The 19329-nt window shown below is 43.6% G+C and overlaps 2 protein-coding genes and 1 long non-coding RNA gene across 7 annotated transcripts; 2 read left to right on the forward strand and 1 right to left on the reverse strand.

Moving 5' to 3' along the window:
- Positions 1–658: 658 nt before the first annotated feature.
- On the forward strand, positions 659–4714 carry mrpl3 (mitochondrial ribosomal protein L3). Of its 2 annotated transcripts, none has more exons than XM_037263344.1 (10): positions 659–878; positions 1124–1305; positions 1396–1487; positions 1566–1664; positions 2468–2567; positions 2670–2730; positions 3349–3460; positions 3555–3632; positions 3767–3844; positions 4505–4714. In XM_037263344.1, exons 1-10 carry the CDS (start codon positions 808–810, stop codon positions 4652–4654), a joined length of 1023 nt encoding a protein of 340 aa, XP_037119239.1. In that variant the 5' UTR covers positions 659–807; the 3' UTR covers positions 4655–4714. The 2 variants fall into 2 exon arrangements, with proteins under 2 accessions (XP_037119239.1, XP_037119240.1); XM_037263345.1 differs by having other exon boundaries at positions 1151–1305.
- Positions 4715–9305: 4591 nt separating this feature from the next.
- cspg5b (chondroitin sulfate proteoglycan 5b) lies at positions 9306–18403 on the reverse strand. 4 transcript variants are annotated; one of them, XM_037263330.1, is made up of 6 exons: positions 18289–18403; positions 14621–15359; positions 14077–14265; positions 13901–13979; positions 11833–11997; positions 9306–10473 (listed from the first exon to the last, which is right to left on the reverse strand). In XM_037263330.1, the coding sequence occupies exons 1-6, from the start codon at positions 18374–18376 to the stop codon at positions 9988–9990; spliced, it is 1746 nt and encodes a 581-aa protein (XP_037119225.1). In that variant the 5' UTR covers positions 18377–18403; the 3' UTR covers positions 9306–9987. The 4 variants fall into 4 exon arrangements, with proteins under 4 accessions (XP_037119225.1, XP_037119224.1, XP_037119226.1 ...); XM_037263329.1 differs by having other exon boundaries at positions 13817–13979; XM_037263331.1 differs by lacking the exon at positions 9306–10473 and having other exon boundaries at positions 11154–11997; positions 13817–13979.
- On the forward strand, positions 12500–17246 carry LOC119129951. Its single transcript, XR_005099320.1, has 4 exons — positions 12500–12934; positions 13052–13145; positions 14627–14813; positions 16049–17246. It is a non-coding gene; the product is annotated as an uncharacterized LOC119129951 (long non-coding RNA).
- Positions 18404–19329: the final 926 nt, after the last annotated feature.

The following is a 19329-nucleotide window of genomic DNA, read 5'->3' on the forward strand; positions in this document are numbered from 1 at the left end:
AAGTCATACCTCTTTGTCGCTCGTAGGCGGCCCCAAGTTGCCAGTGGCTCACAGCTGCACAGACTTTGTTTGGATACACAAACAGCAATGGTCCATGGACATTTGGGCTTGTTGCAACTCTCTATCCCTCTCTCACTGTGAAAAATGGATGGAATCATTTCACTCTCTTTATTATTGGAAACAGAGCAAGAAAAGGGTCTCACCTACAATTGGGTCAGTCAATACTCTCAGTATACTCAACACATTTTTCTTAAATGACAACCTCAAAACCCAAGACACACTATACATGACCTTGAGACGTTATTGTACAAAGTCATATGAGTTTTAAGATTGATACTTTATGTGGGTTAAGACAAGAATGACCTGTAATGTAAACAAGGTCACCTGACAGCTAAAGCTGTTTCACAAAACAACACGATGTAATTCTATGCAATAATAATAATAATAATAATAATAATAATAATAATAATAATAATAATAATAATAATAATAACCTGAGCAATGTAACACACTCGACATAAAATAAAAATATATATAATAAAAGCCGAAAGAATGGCTTTATTAAATTTAATATTATTTTTATAGTTATTCTTTTTCGGAAGAGTAGTTTCCTTGGGTGGAACCTTTGCCAGGGAAGCGTTGCACAGGGGAATTTCCTACTCAAGTACCGGAAATATACGGGGTGACATTTGGAAAAAGACAACATTGGCGACATGTGAATGCATGCTTACAGAACTAACTAGTTAAATTGTGAACGTTTCTTTTTCTATTTTTTATACATATTTATATTACAAAGAACATAACCACATGGCGGTGTGGGGTTGCCGCTTTCTTCAGAGGGGTACTCGTCTGATTGCTCTCCGAGCAGCAACTGAAAGGTGGCTAATGCTAACTGCTTTACTTTCTATTTATTGACTTGTGATTAGTGACTAGCACTGCTCATTATGTTGAATGTTGTCGTACTTATTTGCCTGTAATTACCAGATAAGCAGCGTTTTATTGCAGTTTTATTTTGCATCAGTGTCGAACTACACTGCTTTATTCCGAGTTTATAAATTCGATAACAGTAATTGAGGGGGTCATGTTTTGAAACATATATAACTAACTATGTCTTCTGGTCTAGCTCCATTCAATCGGTAACTTGTGTCAGAACTTTGAGGTCGGCAACATGGAGTGACGAGCACCTCACAGAAGAGAACCAACAGTACTTAAGGAGGGAAGCAGCCAAGGAATTCAGACAACAGACTGCAGACAAGCTCAACCCACTAAAAGATGAGCCTTGGCAGCGACATGAATGGACAGAAGGTGAGTGTCTTGATTTAAAAATAAAAAAACATCTAGTTTCCTTTTATGTGTTTTTTATGTGTGTCTTTTTTTTTGTATCTGTTTTTTTAGGGAGTCGAAGAGTTGGGCTGGTAGCTGTGAAATTGGGGATGGCTCCTCTGTGGACAAAAACTGGAGAAAGGCATGTCGTCACGATGCTGCAGGTATTTTGGGGTTGCTCAGCCGCTATTATTCAACCAACACCTGTTGTGTTGTATTGTAAATGTCTTTTCCTTCTTCAGGTTCAGGATTGCCATGTGATACAGCACATACCTAAAGAAGAATATGACGGAAACACCGCTGCTCTGATTGTAGGAGGCAAAAATGTATCGCCATTCCAAGTAAGAATTTTTTGTTATAATAAAAATGCACGGAAATAAAACAAGATTGTAGCTCCTATTGTGACTCACCCTGTATTTTCTTCTGACACTGCCACTGCAGTCAGAGAATCATCGTCATCCCCTGCGTCTGGATGGATGTGCGTGTGTGTTTATTTGTTTGTGTGCGTGCCTTCCTACCCAGTGTATCATCTCGAGTGTCTAAAAGTAATTGAAGCACAATAGATTTCACAGCCCCTTTGTCTCACCAACGTTGACAGCCACCATTCATCTGGATGCTGCCTTTGACCATCCTAATAAACTTGAAGGTGACTCAGAGCCACTTATTAGAGCAACGCCAAGCAGTGACAGCAATTTATTGACCTCGCCGCTCCCCCCCCCCTCCCCCGAGGAAACATTATGGTGTTTAAAGTCGCTCCTTCACGGATGCCTTGTTGTTTGACGTCTCGTCGTCAACCGGGTTTTGAATTCTTCTCGCGCTGAAGTCGGAGGCCGAGTTTGTCGGAGTGAAACGTAGTTGGCAGGCTGATTCTCAGGCAACAGAAGGGGAGAGAGCGTTTTGGAGCGACGGGAGGGGGCTGAGGAGAACGTGAGCAAATGTCAGACACGTTGCCAAGTGTGTGTGTGTGTGCGTGCGCGCAACTTGGCTCCCGCACGGTCCTAACAGGCCCGCTGTCAGATTTCAAATGCCAGCATCTGACTGCCGCTCACTGCTGGTTCTTCTTCATTGCTTTATTCCACCCACCTCTCTTTGGCTGTCTTAATATTCCCTTTTTTCTGCGCCTTTCCATCCACCTGACTGACAGAGATCTGAAAAGCGAGTGGAGATGTTCATGAATGCGGGAGTGCCTCCAAAGCAGAAAATCACCACCTTTAAAGTCTCAGACAACGCTATCATTAAACCTGGTATGCGCATCCAATTTCTTACTGCCGTTTTAATTGCACTGCTCCTTTCCAGTAACGCCTCTGTGTGTGTGTGTGTGTGTGTGTGTGTATTTGTGTGGCCAGGCACTCCTCTGTACGCTGCACATTTCCGTCCAGGCCAATACGTGGATGTCACAGCCAAATCGTAAGTTCTGAACTTTCCTCCTTGGCTTCTTGCACCCACGCATCTTATTCTGCATTCATGGCTGCTGGGAAGTCACACGTTTGTGCATCACACTTGGCCCACAAGTAGGGCTGAACAATTAATCCAATTCAAATCGACTTGGCAGTGTTGTAGAATACAAATTTCCCATTTGAACTGTCAAAGTTTGGCCATTCAGTCCGCAAGGCTTCTCTGTTGCAATGCTGTATCCATGGCAACACATGTCAAAAGGAACTATAACAGTATTTGCAGTCTTGTATTCTTTATCCTCTGCAAAGAACAACAAATATTGGCCATTCTTATAAGCGGTTCAAGGAACAGTGCTGTCTCGCTTATACTGCCCTCAGGTGGCCAAAGTGGGCACAGCAGCACAATTTTATACAGTACAATATCATGGGGGCTACATTTCCTCAATCAAATGCACATTACAACAATGTTTGTTTTTCTTGGTGTGACGGCTGGAATGGATTCACGGCATTTCCATTCATGAAACTTTATTGAGAGGCATTCCAAAACGTTTTATTTTTTTAAACTTCACGGGTGTAATTAATGCAGCAGTGTGTGTGTACCCAATATAAGTGTGTGTGTGCTTGTGTGTAGTATTGGTAAAGGCTTTCAGGGAGTGATGAAGCGTTGGGGATTCAAAGGTCAGCCAGCAAGCCACGGACAAACAAAAACACATCGCAGACCTGGAGCTTCCGGACCCGGAGGAGTAAGACACACGCAACCACACACCCAAACACCACCCTGAAAATAAACAGTTGGGCTTTTGTAATCCGTTAATATGCACATGGATCTGCTCTCAGGATCCAGCCAAGGTTTTTAAGGGGAAAAAGATGCCAGGGAGAATGGGCAACATTTACATCACAGCTTCTGGACTGAAGGTGAACACACACGCTCACACGCACGAAATAAATAAAAATAAGGGCTGCTTCGACCTTGAGCACCCGTGATGGCAATTTCAGTGCAATAACTTTCTCATTTGTCCGCCCCCTACCCCCATGACACCCCCTTCCAGATATGGAGAGTCAATACCAAGCACAATGTGCTGTATGTTAACGGCTCCGTCCCTGGCCACAGGAACTGCTTACTGAAGGTAAAAAATAATCACGTCTTTAAAGCGAACTTTGAAAACAGTGGTCGACCGCCGCACAGCGACGGGTGACCTTGCACCTGTTAAAAGTGCATGTCACCTGTGAGGCACTGTGATGCATCCTCATTGACACTGTGCTATATCAGCATTGTACGCGCGTGTGTGGGTAGCAGGGGGGGCACTTTAATGATCTTAGTGATATCCACACCATCCATCTCCATACTCGGCGGGCTGGGCTCATCACGCTTGTGCGTGCACAGCCTATTATTTGTTTTGCGGACAAGCAATAATGAATACAAATGCGCTTAGCTTTTCACCTCGCTCCGTCTTCTAAAGCGCGCGTACGCACCCACCTCCACCTGGACACACTTCAGATTACATTATCCCAATGGGGTCCATGTGCAGTTTAATAACATTTGATATTCCGTTGGGCACTCGTGTCTCTGGCATGTTGTTTTAAAATTAAAATTGCAACTGTTACCCGAGGACATTTTTCCCCCTGTGCTTTTCCATTTTTTTGCAACCTACATTTATCACAGCAGGGATAGAATTCACACCCACTCGCAGTTTGGGAGAAATCTGAGATAACACAAATGGAGTTGCACAAATGATCAGAAATATGTATGAATCCCAATTCTGATGTGCCTGTGTGTTCTGTTCCAGGTGAGGGATTCAAATCTGCCCACCAGGTTGTCCACTTTGCGCAGCCCTCCTTTCCCTACCTTCTTCATGGAGGAGGAAGGCGACCTTCCCGAAGACCTCTACGACGAGGACATGTTCATTCACACCGAGGAATCATTATCGCTCACCTGACTACACACGCACGCCCCTTAATGAAATTGTAAGCCTCCAATAAAGTGTAACTCGGTTAAAGCTCTTGGAGTTTTCCTGTGAAACCATGGCAACTAGAAGTGATGTCACGAGAGGATCCCCTTCGCAGCGAGAGAGAAAAGAAAAGAAGAGAGGAGCATAATAGCAGCAAAGGTGCAAGCATTGACAAATGGGGCTAGGGCATTACTTGTTCTCTTTTACAGAGAGCCGAGTGAAGCAAATGCGGACAGGAAGAAAACGGTACGACTGTGTATAAGCCATGGAAGTCAGCACAAAAGAGTTATAAACAGAAAGGCCAAAGGTGAGCCATGGGGAGGGGCGGAGGCTGACAAAGGTTTGACATTTGTGCTTAAGAGGATAAACGAGGACATTTATGTTGCAGCAGGAGGCGACCGGTGCTTAGGTGTGTTTGTGTTCAGCAGTATTAAAATGAGAAACCGTCCTGCTGCGACCCTGGTACTTCCTCCCTTGCACTGTGGGGACCCATCAAATGAGAACCATGGCTTCTAAATTATGCTCAAACACTTGCACTCTATTCATGGCAATATTATTAATGACAAAAGTAATCCTCTTAATTTGTTTTTGACTACACTTGTATCAAACGGTATGTAAAGAACAAAGTAGCTCCATTCTACTGGGCTTTATTCTAAAATAATTTAAAGAAAGCAACAATTTTTGCCTATTTTTTTTGCTTCAATACTAAACATTGTGATAGAGACGAGCCACACTCTTTACAGAGGATAAAGAATACATGACTGATTATCTGTCTAGATGAGTTGCTCCACTGGTCATATGCAAATATATTTTGATTATGAATCCAATGCATTATTGTTATCGTAGCATGTTGCTAATCATGTTTGTCGGCCTTGTCATTCAAGGCTGAAACTAATTTGTGCAATTCTTGTTTGATTCGTGTTTAGTTTGCGATGAACTTCAACCCGAAGAGGCAGGAAACAGCTTGAAGCCAATCTTTTGTCTGTCATGGATCGCTTGTATTGCACAGGTACAGCATATAATCACGCTCCTGTTGGGAGGGGCGGGGGGGGGAGCACTGTCAGATCTTGTTTTTGTCCGTTCATCCAGAACAACACTTGAGGCCAGGTGTCAGTGAGAGATAATCGAAGTCATAGTTCATTCCGGAAATGTTTTGACAAGAGCCGAGGTTGCAAGTTCTTTCACCCTAAGCTCATCGTTATTTCCGCGCCAGGAATCGAAAATGCACTCGTCCAAAACTGTCGTGCGTAAATTCATCGGAAATGTCTGAAGATCCAAGGCGAAGCGAAGTCTGCCAATCCAAACTCTTATTGATCGTCATTAATTAAGATGCTCTTAGTTCTAGTGTGCACAAATGAAATTCTTGGTTTATTTGATTGTTTTTCCAACTACGAAAAGAGTAAAAGAGCTGAAACTAAATTACACTTAAATGAAACTTTCCTTTCGCTCGCCCTCCCAATCCATCCCGTCCATCAATGTCTTGTAATTTGCTAAGTACTTTTTCCTCCGAATGCAAACATTTCAGAGGCAAATTACTTGGACTTCAGACCGAGGGGCTTTTGGATTTTGACATGATGGATCTGGCCCCCGCCTTCCGCTGGCTCAACAAGCGAGCGGTTTGATTTCCGTTAGTAATGAGCTTGCACAAAGACAACACGGGCGCACGTTTAATGTCTGAGCAAGCAAAGATTGCTCGGCACCCATTGGACCGACACACACGAGATTCAGTCCCTGTGTATGTGATATGAATTATTGAGTGTGTTATTTGAGGGACAGCTGCCTTCTCCAGCACATTAACTCCCTCAATCAGACGTGCGGTCGCGAAGGCAGCCGCAGTTGAGTAGCGGGAAAATATTCAAATGAAGGAATTGTTCACGCAATTTCACACTGACTCGTAAACAGTCAGCTAGCACTTTGGTGGCTAGCTTACGCAACACACAGGTTCTGATGATTTCAGGAAGTGGCCCCCGGGGCCTCACGTGTGACACCTGTGTTGGAATATCACCACACGCCTTTAAGCTTTACTCCCGGTGGTCTCGCTGTGCACGGCTCCTCCCTTGCATGCACATCCGCGTCCCTCGGGTGTGTTGGCCCCTCTCTGAGTGACGTCCCATCCCTTTCCGCCTTTGTAAATTTGGGCTCCTTCCCCCCCTGCAGCACAGCTGGGTGAGACCCAGCGGGTGTTCCTACATCTCCACGTATGTGTGTGACCTTATGGAAAGCGCCCACTCTCTGTCTTATCCCACTTGCTCTCCATCACAATTAGAAGTAGGACTTATGAGGTATCTCCATGGCAACACAGCAAGAAGCTCTTACTTACTCCTCACTTCTTCACCTCATCTCCTTTTTTGCACTTTGAAGGCTGATTGAGGACATTCTTCAAGCAAGGTCACGCATGCTTCCTTCCTCACTTGACTTCCAGTAAAGGTGTCCCATTTCTCAGCTTTGGATGATCGGGAGTGCAAAAGCGCCTCACAGTTGTCAAGGTCTCAAATAACATCCATTAAGCTAACTATATAACCTTTCGCTAATTTGTAGGGGGTGTGTTTAAATGAGCCGTGTTGTGATTAGAAGGGAAATGTCAGTGGTTTTTCAACCGGAAATCTTCACCGCAAGAATGTAACCGCGGGGTATTGAAGTCAATCAATACTGAAACCAAGCAAGAAGGCTGAAGGAGAGAGAGGAGGAGACCGGAAAGGTGCACAATGGAGACATCAGATGGAAAAGGACGTTCTCTGGGTCACATTGTGTTTCCTCTGTGTGACCTTTGACACTCAATGAAGCAGCTTCACTGGGACAAAAGAATTAGGACACGTCAATTATTTCTTCACCTGTCCAAATACTTTTGCAAAACAATTTCCATTTTGCAGTATTTTCAAATTGAAGCATTACTAAATAGGTTCGGAGTCACTATTGCATCAATAATACGTAAAGTGGATATCAAAAGTCTGCACACCCCTGTTCAATGCCAGCTTTTGAACTAAAAAAAAAAATCTACTATTGATGTAATGGGGTCTTAATAATTGACTATTCGCTCAGACATTTAATGGCCAAGTAACATGGCGGTAATTGTGCTCTGTGTTGCTGAAAACATCAATAATATTCAAACGCATGTCAACAATAGAAAAACAAATTTTAGAGGGGCCGCAGTGATGAAATGTGACAGCCTGTCGATGGGTGGCCATTTGGGTGAAGCGACCCTTTAAGCTGGTGTGTCTGAACAACAGAACACACTTCCTTTTGTGCTCTCACACCATGACATTTCCCCACCTCAATAGAAAGGCCACACAAAAGAAACATCACAAAGAATAGAAAAGAATTGACTTTTTTTCTCCCCCCCACGTGATATTTTATAATGTTGCTGTGCTTGACAGAAGAAAAATAAAGCATACAAAAAGATTATAGCTGTGTGTTGTCGCATTGGGACAACAAAATTAGAATCTCAATGCCGGTCAAAGAGTGAATTGAAATGCTTTCAAAGCTGTCAAGACTTTTTGTAGGTCTCGCGGTGCAAGACTGCAACCTAGTGGTTCTTAACCATACACTGGTTTTCAGGCAAAGGGGGACCGGAGAGGTTGTCCAGGGTAACGTGTCACAGGAGGCGATGGAAAAAAACAATCCAGTCACTCTATGGAAGCGTAAGTATTTTTATTATCTGAGGGAAACCAATTGTGCATGTGTGAGAAACCATAAAAGGATTATTTATAGAGTAGAACAAGGGTTCATATTTTGTGCCATGTAAGGCCCTTGAAGCGATAGAGTCCACTTCGGCTGACGCCAACCTATTTATAAAGACAGAGATTGACAGGAAGGACAACATCACCTTCACCCGATCCATTTAGGAATGCAGGGTGCTCTTCTCCAACAACTAAATCAAAGGATAGAAGTGTGCAGGCTCAATGAGGCCTGCAGCTATGTCAATATGGCCGAATTGGCAAATATGTGAGATGATTTATTCAAAGTGAACAAAGAAACTGACGTGTCTGTGACCGAAGATGGCGGATTCACGTCCTGAACACGAAAGAGGAATTAATCACAAGCCTGACATTATGAATAATTTATCAAATGCTCAGGAACAGCAAGACTGTGTAGGAGTTTGAGCAGTTCTATTATTTCTTTGTACTGAACCTTATATTATTTTATAACCTGGACGAAAAATGAACAAAAATGAATAAATTGGTGGTTCTCAATTTTTTTTAATCTTAAATACTTGACAACTATCACCATAATCAGGAACATTAAAATACTGGAGCATAGATTATATTTCTAAAATTGGAATATCACAATAAAAGGACGTCAGATTATACTTAAAACGATCATATTAAAAGAAAGAACTAATTATAAGGCAAAATTGTGATGTATTTGCTATCGTTGGCCTTCTCTGTAATTCAATTTAATTGATTGTTTAAGCCTCTATCGTGTAGACATAATATGCTTTGAGTATGAATGCATTTATTTAGTTTAGACATGCAGATCAAATGAAAATATAAGAATGTGGCTGCTTTCGGAAAAATGTCATCTTGTTGCAATGCATAATATATCCGCAAGGTGGCAGCAGAGCCTCTTAAACTATTGAGGAGTTGTCTTAAACGCGTCCTTTTGTACCACCCCATTTGAAACAAAACAAATCACCTGGTTTTAATATCTATTTATTGGGAAATCAAAAACATGTCAAATGTACCAAAACGTGAAATACTACTAATAAAAAAAGATGTATTGATATAACTAAAACTACTTTCATAAAAATGTACTGACATTGGCACCAGATTAGGAAAACTTGTTCACACGGGTCATCTTGTGCTTATTCTGTTTTGACCTGAGTTTCATACAAGATGGTGAAAATGACTTGTACTGAATCCTTTTCCATTTAATTGTGAACTTAAGGTGGATGGTGCATAGTTGACCCAGTTCCACTTATTTCTGTATTGTTATATTCTATGAGCCTAATGAAGGTTAGAGTCCTAATGGATAATGACTGTTTACATTAGTCATGACACGTTTGAGCATTTATTCGATATCCTTAATATCCATCTTAAGTCGTCGATAGTGAACCTTGACAAATACTTCTGCAATATTCGGCAGCTAGCCATCCATCAATAGCAAGCTTGCAATATCTCCATGGAGTGAAAATAATAATAATACAAACAAAAATAAATAATTAAAAAATGACTGTGAATCAATTTTTCTCAAAACAGTCTTTAAGACATTTTTATCCCACTACTAAATTTTATTGATTCATTTGGCATTAGAGGATTTAGCTGGATCGAATAAATGCTCAAACGGCTTTATATTTGCGCGTTTGACTGGATGAGTAAAAGACGTCACGAGAGTGGTGGCAAAGATCGAGTGCTGACCGGGCTGCACTTGGCCCTGGACGGCGAAGAGGATGGCTGAGTTAGATGAGGCGAGGAAGGAGACGGACGGATGTGTCCGTCCTCTCTTTCCACTTCGGGGTAATAAGAACTGGAAGGCCGACTTCTGTGCGAGTGACGGGTAGATTGGTGGCGCGTGGAGGCGGAGTAGCCCCTGGGCGACCCGGGTGAGGGGTGCAGGAAGGGTGAGGAGTGACGCCCGGAGAGGGGCTCGCGGTGATCCTCGGAACGTTTGGGGGATTTGGATGCACTCTTTGCGCTTTTGGGTGATTTGTTTGCGTGATGGGAGGCGGAGCCATGAGAGTTGGTCGCCGTCGGGTCGCCGTTGTTTGCCATCTTGTAGAGGAAGACGTCGTACTGGAGGGGGGAGCTCTTCTCGGTGCGCAGCTTGGCATCTTTGGGGAGGAGCACCTCGAGACCAATAGTCACTCCATCCTGGTATAAAAATACGGCAAGTAGAGAAGGATGCAGGGAAATTCATTGGGAGGGATGCCAAGCAAGGCCGAGCTATCTTTATATTATCTTATTGATACCCAGCGCGTTGGGTTTTAATCCAACAAGGGCTAAATACTGATAAATTATTTTTTATTCATTACCAATAAGACCAAACTGAGATTTAGACTGTTTTTTTAAAATATGTTAGCATATGTTAAGCATTTTTATTAGGTTTTAGTGTGTTTCATAAATGCAAGCATTATGAATGCATTTTTTTTTATTCAGCTTTTAGTGGAAAATGTCAGCACATCCAGATGCTATTATACATTTAAATGTTTTTGCCATCCTCCATTGTATTCAATTTCCAAAGCAGATTTTTTTTTCACCTTTTGTATTGGATCCCATTGGAATGTGCATGTGTCCCTAATGTATTGACCGGGTTTATATTTCAAGGCCCTATGGGACGCAAATAAGCGCGGCGCTGTCCATGGTGCTGAATAGGCACTTTGTATGTCTGCGTGCGTGTCAGCAGCCTCTAGTAGCACAAAAGCGGGGTCAGTGGAGCGTTCGGTTATTATTAGCAAGGGAGCAGCTGGGCGGCCGTTAGCTTTGTGAGCAGACATGCGGACAAAAGAGAATCATTGCAGGGAAAGTAGAGCAAAACACAGGGACAAGTTGGATAAAATGAAAAAAGATTTATTTCCCACAACTGTTAACTATAATCCTCCATGTATAGCCAAAAAAGTACAAAAGAACTTCAAGTACATAAAAGTATTAGAAATCACATTGAAAACCAAGACACAGCGTGTTTAATATATATCGAGAGATTCCAATATCAAGCAAATACTTTGACGTCATGTAACCTAGACACTTATTAGCGATGTCGAACGTGAAGAGTTGCAAGCACAGATCCACTTAATTTCCACATTGTTGTGACTTTTTTGCAATTATTTTCAGACACTTCACTTTGATTAACACCAATGCATGCGAGCGAAGGGGGGGGGGGGGGGACAGTTAGGCGAGGCAAGACGTAGGTGAGGAAGGACAGAATGGGAAACGATGGGCGAGTTCATTGGTCAAAGACCAAGGCAAGGGGCGTCAAAAGCGAGGAAAGGTCAGTCATTAGTTCAAAGTGGAAGAAATGAGACGGGCCACTATGTGATCAGCGTTGACATTGGAGCTTTGTAAACATGTATCCTTCAATATGTGCTTAGTTTGACATAGGGGGGCGGGGCTTCATGAAACCGGAAAGGATACACCGTGTGCTCTTCGCTAGATGTAAACAACTCACTTCTGTATGTGCTCTTGGGTGCTCCGGATTGATATATTATTTTATAAGTTGTTGTGGAGCACGTTTACCTCGGTGTTGTCGTCGGTGTTGTCGGGGCTGAGGCTGTGGTCGTGGACCACCGAGTTTGGCCGGTTGTTCTCGTGTTTGGGGGAATGAGAGTTGAGGATGTTCATGGCGCCCTCTTCTTTGGCCGGAGGGGACTTGGTCGGGTCCTCGTGCTTCTGGGGGTCATCCTGTTGGGAAGTTCACTTAGTTTTTAGCACAAGTCGAAATGAAAAAGGGAAGTCGTTGGGCTTGTGCTGCATTTCGGTGTGGGTCAAATATACAGTAGATATCAAAAGTCCACACACCCCTGTGCGAATGTCACATTGATCAAATGTCAACAGGCTGTGTAGACTTTACAAATTAATATCGAGTATGTTTGTATTTGATGAATTTAAATGTTAATAATGCATGTAAATTAGGTACATCTGCACAAACTAATGAGATCCAGTCAAATAAATCTGCCTTTAATTTATAGTGTAAATATAAATTTGCCGTTGGAGTGTTACTGTCATTTTTGGCCTTTATATTCCAGAGGGAAATGAAATATTTATGCTTATTTAGTTTGATCAAACGACTTATTTCATTTGAATAAATTGACCGTCATTATTATTTTCATGAATTCTGTGATCACCGCAATATTTTTGTGATGTTAAATTTTTTTTTATCTATTTAATCACACTGGAACATGAAAAGAATCAAATCAGACCTGTGGCATTTAAACTAGTGCAGTGCAGTCCAATTGCCTGCGGGGACTTTTTAGCCTCTCAACCTGACATTTAGAGCAACCGAGAACTTATCATTAACTGCTCTGAAATGTCAGCGAGGCACAATTTGTCCACATCAGTTAACCCGACCAATTATACGAAATATATTTAGAATTCACCATATAAGCGTCAACGCGCTGATTCTTTTTGAAATACAACCTACAAGGTTGTTTTCTGTGCTCTTTCGACGACAGCGAGTGGAAATTAGAGTGTGCGTGCATCTGCGCGTGTCAGCTCGTTCAGATCGTTCATTGATTGCCGTGTCACAGACAGCTGAAGGTCACAATCGCAGCGGGAACCAAGTGGGTCGCCATCGATCGGTCGAGCGAGGCCGCGGCCGGCCGGACACTACTTTCTAAATGTACTCTCCCGTCACGTGAAATGTTCAAGTCCCACCTGGGTACATTGGAATAATGCCTTTAAGTTAATATATCATTTTTATAGAATACATGCGGTGACCTATGTCCATACTTTCCAGGTGACGAGAACATTCCAATGCAGAATGCAGCTTGGAGGAGCGATACATGCACAAGCCATAGCGGGGAGTTTTCTTTAGCTTGGAACCTATAAAGGTAAAGCGAGCGAGGGACCTTGCAGTGTATTTGTGCTGAACAATCGATTGCAGAGAGACTAGCAGCATGTGATTAATCATTCCACGAGTCAGGAGCATATTTAAGTAGCTAGTTCCTGCAGCGACAACAAGATCGATGCAAGATATTGTTGTGGGCTGGAAGGTTTGCACTGGGAGTCAAAATGTGGCATTTAAAAGCTGGATAGGTCAAAGCGAAGCTGGGTGGTGGAGGGGGGTGGGGGGGTGGGGGGTTGCAACCAACGCCGATATTCCGCTCTCCTTACCTGGCAGTGGTTATAAGAGTTTCTGGGTTTAAATTCCCAAGTAAAGCTGGTTGATGATGGCCTCTGAAGGAATCAGTGAGTGCAAAAAGCCATCAAGATACATCCATTTCGATATATATACCTCACCAGCAGGTAAACAAACTAGATCAATTACCTGCCGGTTAATTAGAAGCACCTAAAGTCAAACTATAGGATTGTTTCTACTTTCTGGATCTGGATTTAACACCTCTGATGAATCGGTATTTTGCTAGGCTTTGGTAAGGGTGTCAGCAAGCGTGCATAGACGTGGAAGGACGCACCCAAGCAAGCGCATAGGATACAACAGAATGGGTTAATAGAAAGAGAGAAGTAGAAGAGGAGAGTAAACACGAGGAAAGGTGGCGCATACCTGACAGATAATGTTGTCATAGTACGCCAGGTTGTGAGTGTGAGCTTGGGGCACGGGCGGCGGAGAGTCGCACAGTTTCCTTACGTTTGGCTGCGAGCCGTCAGCTGCCGTGGAAACCGAGATGCCGTCCGTCTGTGGCTCCGTGCTCTGTGGACGGTACTTACTGAAGGGGAAAACCAGACGTGAGCAATTATGGTCATTTGCAAAAATGAGGGTCGTGAAATATTAGTTTGTTTTTTGAGTGTCCACGTGTAGCACACCTGCGTTTGCGAAGCCGCCTGTTCTCGCTCTTGAGACGATGCAGCCTCTTGGCGAAGAACACCACAATCATGAAGAGGAGGAGGAGGGCCACCGAAGCCACGCCCACCACCACACTCATCACCTGGAACTCTGTGATGGCCCAATCGCAACGTGTGCCTTTGTTCCAGATGTAGTCCTGCACGTTGCACCTGGATGCAAAACCAGAAAATATTTTTAGCATGAGCGAGGCCCACGCTGTCCCGAGGTCTGTCCGCCAAAGCCGTGGCCTAAACCTTAATGAGCTCAAAGGATCAGTCTATGTCAACAGATTCCTTGTGCAGTTGCAGACACACTACCCGATACTATTTAAAAAAAAAAAAAAAACGCTCGGAATATTAACTATGAGTGTGATTACTCAGCGAACACAAAATGAGCAATCGTCGGCATCCCGCAAGACAGCACAGATGGTTTTGTTCGCACCGTATTGTCGCCTCGGTGACACGTTGTGCGACCGTGTGCGAAGATTCCACCCGGTAGTGATGACATGTAAATATTTTTTTTTACCTGCAGAAAGCTCCTACTCCAGCCACCACAATGCACACGCCTTCATTGAAGCAGAAATTGGGTTCCACGTCGCACTGAGACACGCACATGCCGGGTCCCGAACGCACGAAGCCCAGCCGGCACCCGTCGCTCCCCATGGCGCCACCCAAGCTCAAGTCCTTGTTCTCGTCAGGATCCGGTTTGGGCTGGCTAGGTGAGTCGGGTTTGTTCTCCACGGCGGGCTTCGCACCGACAGGGCGGACGTTAGTCAAGAGGGGGTTCTCATCCTCCATGTCGGCCGGGGGCGAAGGGGAAGGCTCGGGTTCTTGGGTGGGGGCCGATGCCGAGAGGTCGTCATCGGGGGACAGGTAGTCGTAAAAGTCCGAGAGCGTCCAAGCTGTGGGGTTGCTTCCTTTTTGCTTTTGGGGTTTGGGTAGTTTGGCCCCGTGATGATCAATATCAAAGGGCATAATCTCCGGCGCCGGACTGTGGAACTCGACGGTGATGATGTCATCAGACAAGGGGTTCCCGGGCTGATCCGGTCCCGCTCCTCCAGCTGTGATCTCCTCCCCGACCGGATCGGGATCTAGACGGACGTGTTTATGGGAGCGGTGATGTTTGGAAAAAGCGGGGATCCCCGCTTCTATCAGGTGGTCCCTCTCCGCCGAGTCGTCGCTTAGCACCATTCTGGTATTGGAGGCTTCGCGGTTGATGGCTGACTGGTTGCGATGATGATGGCGCCGGGCCATTGCGTGCCTCCCTGTCGGTTAAATGACAAATTAGGAAGTGGAAGATATCTCGTGGCTTGCAACAGTGAGAAATTGCCTCAAGGCTGCCCCTGGTAAAGTGTCTGTCGGGAATCTGCACATAAATTTCCGTATATTCATCAAATAAATCACACGGATACAAATTTAGTCTATTCCAAAATGATCAAGTTGAGCAAATCCGTGTCGTTTAAAGGTTCAGAGGTCAGACACTGCAGCGTAATCAAAGTGTGACGACGCAGGATTAGACAAACTGAATGAGTGACTAATGTGCTCTGGTGACCAAGTTCGGGTGAGGATTACGTAGATTAAGATTTAGAACTGAAGGTTGGAGGCGCCTTGTTTAGGCACACACATAAAGAACATCCGCAGGGGGGGAATGAAAGCCCAACGTACAGGAAACGATATCAGATGAAAATGATGCCCATTTTTGTCTGTATAAAGGCAGATTTTTATTTTTTATTTTTTATTTATACATGTTTACATAGATAGAGATATCTAGATATTTATAGAATGGGTTTTGATTTAAATTATGTTAAATTATCAAATTAAACGGATTTTTAAATTTAAAATTTATTTGAAGGAGATGTTCTGTGTTTTGTGGATTTGCTTTTATTCCATTTTTGTTTTCTCATATTTTTTTCATTTTTTTTTTTCATGTGTCTCATCATGTTATTGTGTGCAGGTGAACCTGGTGCCTTGCATCAACCAATCAGTTCTCTCAACCAGGTGACCTGCCAAGGTGTAGTTTGTTAGTTTGACAGGTGCTTGTATATAAGCATGCTACTTTCGCTCTGTTCTTCTTATTTCTTTGTGTATACTGCCACATATCATGTTTTTTTGTTTTGACTTTTATCCTACTGTCCATTTGTATCTTTAAGTGTTGCGTTTGAACTTTAGTTTACTAGTTGCCAGTGTCATCTTTTTTTTTTTTTTGTCACATTCCCAAGTCATAGAGTATTTTGTTTGTAACTTTGAATTTTACTTTTGGACTTTGATTTTGTATTTTTTTTAAATCCATGTACCTAGTTAATGTTTTTTTTAATTTTATTATTACTTTAAGATTAGGGTGTTGAGTTTTATCCCAGCATTTGTCTGTAACTTTGAATTTTACTTTTGGGCTTTGATTTTGTATTTTCTTTTTAGTTAAGGTTTTTTTTAAAAATTATTTTAAGATTTAATTCCCATGTACCCTTTCCAACTGAGCTGTATCAAATCCCACCAAATGGACAATTCCAATTTAAAATGAACCATCACTGAATCTTCCCACACCATCTAACTATTCTCATCCATTCCTGCTGACAAAAAATGCGTTGACGTTAAAACCTTCCGAACGTGCCTGAAGGCACGAAACCTTCGCGGTGGCCGAGGAAGCATGAGTGTGTCTCTCACGCGCACGCACAAATACATGCACGCGCACACACAGTGCAGTTGCCATGGTGAGATGCAAAAAGGAGGAGAGAAGCAAAGAGTGCAATAGAGGAAACAGAGAATCCACTGTGTGCTCCTACTGCTGCTCTTGTTTTTTAATCAATTGGCCCGACTCAATCTAAGTGATGTCTGCCAACTTCAGCTCTGGAGGGAAAAAATCAAAAGTAATGAAAGTCTTGTTCCACCGAAACCAATTCCAATTGACTCAAACTATTTCTTTTCATGCTGGTATTTGCCAATCTGGTCTCAAACGTCGCCTCCTGTTAGCAGCTTGCAGTCTTAGCCATCTATGAGAACTAAACGGAGCAAATTGAATTCACTGCTTTGCTGTTGGCTTTTCTTTGAAACTGCCACTCTGTCTTCACCTTCTATTGTCACCATGGTAACGGGTTTGACTAGCGATACAGCACACCGGGTCGAGGCACAATCAATCAAACAAACATGGTGCATCAGCAATTAGCTGTTATGCTGCATGCAAATGAAATGTTGTATTTTTCCCGACACTTCACATGCTTTGCAGCGACACAAAAGACAGATGGACCTCACAGTGCGACTTCACGCACACAGAAAAAACCACAAGATGCTAGTGTGGATTGTTGCCATAAACGCCACCATCAAAGATGACGTGCTTTTGCATGCCAGCGTGATGCTGGTCATATTTTTGCCACTTTTAAAATCCTGATCTTAATGTGACCTAAATTGAAACGCTTTCCTCTAGGTCTAAACTCTAGTTGCACTCACATTAAGATCATTTCAATTTTTCAGCTGCCACATCTCATCATTTTCCCAGAAATGTAGTATTAACATATGACACCACACACATTATGTGTGCTTTTTGCTCATAATGCTGCAGGGTTAACATTGACGGGGCGCAGTCAGAAAAATGGGTGGGGGTAGGGATGCTACGGTGGGTGCTCGTGCTTGTGAACCCCTGCGACCCCGTATGTGTGCACGAGCCGCCTGTTGCTGGGCAGCGGCTGCAAGCTAATACACCCCCCCCTCCACACACACACACACCTTCATCCTCACTACTACAACCAAATGCATGGTTGGCTCGCATCCCCTCAAAGTCTCAAGAGATGCAAATGAGTCTGGTCGCTTGCCTCCATGAGGACCTGCTGGAATGCAAATTGCACCAGTAATTGGCCTTGGCTGGTGCATGTACATCTTTTGTCCGAGTCCCGTACGTGTATGCAGGTGGATGACATCATTTTAAGGATGAACCCATCATGCCATCATTTGGAGACCATGTTGAATTCATTTATTTGACAGCAAATTGCACGTACAGCCTAACAACTACTAAACACCTCACAGTTGTCAAATGTGCAAAATGATTTTTTTTTCCCATCCATTGCGGCCATACTTGCCCTTTCCCCCACCTATGCAAGCCATGCTGCAGGTGCAATGCAATTCACGCAAGAGTGCTTCCATGCCACACAGACACAAAGTGCCTGGGTGTGACACGGTTTCATGCATGCATGCGGTGGTCCTTACCGTGAGCGGACAGGGGGATTAGAACCATTGAGATGGTGAGAAGGACTTGCCAGGTCCACAAGCGGCTGTCACCGTAATTGCACGCCATACCCGCCGTAGACGACACGCTGGTTTCTTCCTTTCACGTTCCGCCGCTCAACTCTGCTCTGATCCTTGTTTTCGGATAATGGACCGGAATACACTGTCGTCATTCAACAGCTTTGGTTCGGGTCCATCGCGTGCCAAGTGGCTGGTCCACTATTCCATACGCACTATACTGACGCGTCAGCAACGCTCCTTGTAGTAGTAAATGCGCGCCGCCGGTGGATGGATGGAGCCTCTGCAGAAGCGGTGGGTCCACAGACGAGAGCCGGCAGCCTTCCACCTCCGTGCGTGTCAAAGTGGCTGCGCGTGCACGACGCACAAGAGAATTGGTCCGTCAGCCTCAACGCGGTCTGCAAGATGCACAAGCCTGCGCGTACGAGTTAATCCTCTTACTGTTTTATTGTGCGAAAGGCACCAGACAATAGCATCTGTTCTTGAATCACCTAGTAAGGACTCTGAATTTGAAGCCGGGGAAGGTACAGTCCAACTATACTCCCAGCAGATGGTGCTGTGATTTTTAAAAATTAGTTTTATTAATGGTACCTTGAGATGCGAATTTCTGTAAAAGGTCGATGCTCATACTGTATTTTAAATCATCTTTCGCCATAAAATAAAAATGCCACTATTGATATCATTATAATTGCATTGTTGCAGTTGACAAAGTCACTAACAATTGACAATTTTAACATTACGGCACTTAACTGAACTTAAATAATGATTCAATATTTATGTATTGCAAATTAAAGTTATTTAAAATTGAATCGAGTCCTAAACGGATGTTGAAAAACAAACCGTTCGAAACTATTTAAGTTAAAAATGACATTTTTTCACCTCTACCGCTAGATGGCGCCCGCGTAATACGAATGACGATTTTTGCCTTAATTCGAAGGTGTCAAAACCAAAACGGAGCGGTACCTATTCTAAGTTAAAAATGACATTTTTTCACCTCTACCGCTA

The sequence above is a fragment of the Syngnathus acus genome, chromosome 11 (assembly GCF_901709675.1).
Source record: "Syngnathus acus chromosome 11, fSynAcu1.2, whole genome shotgun sequence".
Classification (NCBI taxonomy): Eukaryota; Metazoa; Chordata; class Actinopteri; order Syngnathiformes; family Syngnathidae; genus Syngnathus; species Syngnathus acus.

Bases quoted from the DNA above. Each gene is read 5' to 3' on its own strand.
- mrpl3 (XM_037263344.1), top strand. From the start codon at position 808: ATGGCGGTGTGGGGTTGCCGCTTTCTTCAGAGGGGTACTCGTCTGATT. The intron at 1,488-1,565 runs GTATTTTGGGGT...TTCCTTCTTCAG, and splicing joins ATGTCGTCACGATGCTGCAG to GTTCAGGATTGCCATGTGAT. The intron at 3,461-3,554 runs GTAAGACACACG...ATCTGCTCTCAG, and splicing joins GAGCTTCCGGACCCGGAGGA to GATCCAGCCAAGGTTTTTAA.
- cspg5b (XM_037263329.1), bottom strand. From the start codon at position 18,376: ATGGCGTGCAATTACGGTGACAGCCGCTTGTGGACCTGGCAAGTCCTT. The intron at 13,980-14,076 runs GTGTGCTACACG...TTTCCCCTTCAG, and splicing joins AGGCGGCTTCGCAAACGCAG to TAAGTACCGTCCACAGAGCA. The intron at 10,474-11,832 runs GTAAACGTGCTC...TTTTTATACCAG, and splicing joins ACACCGACGACAACACCGAG to GATGGAGTGACTATTGGTCT.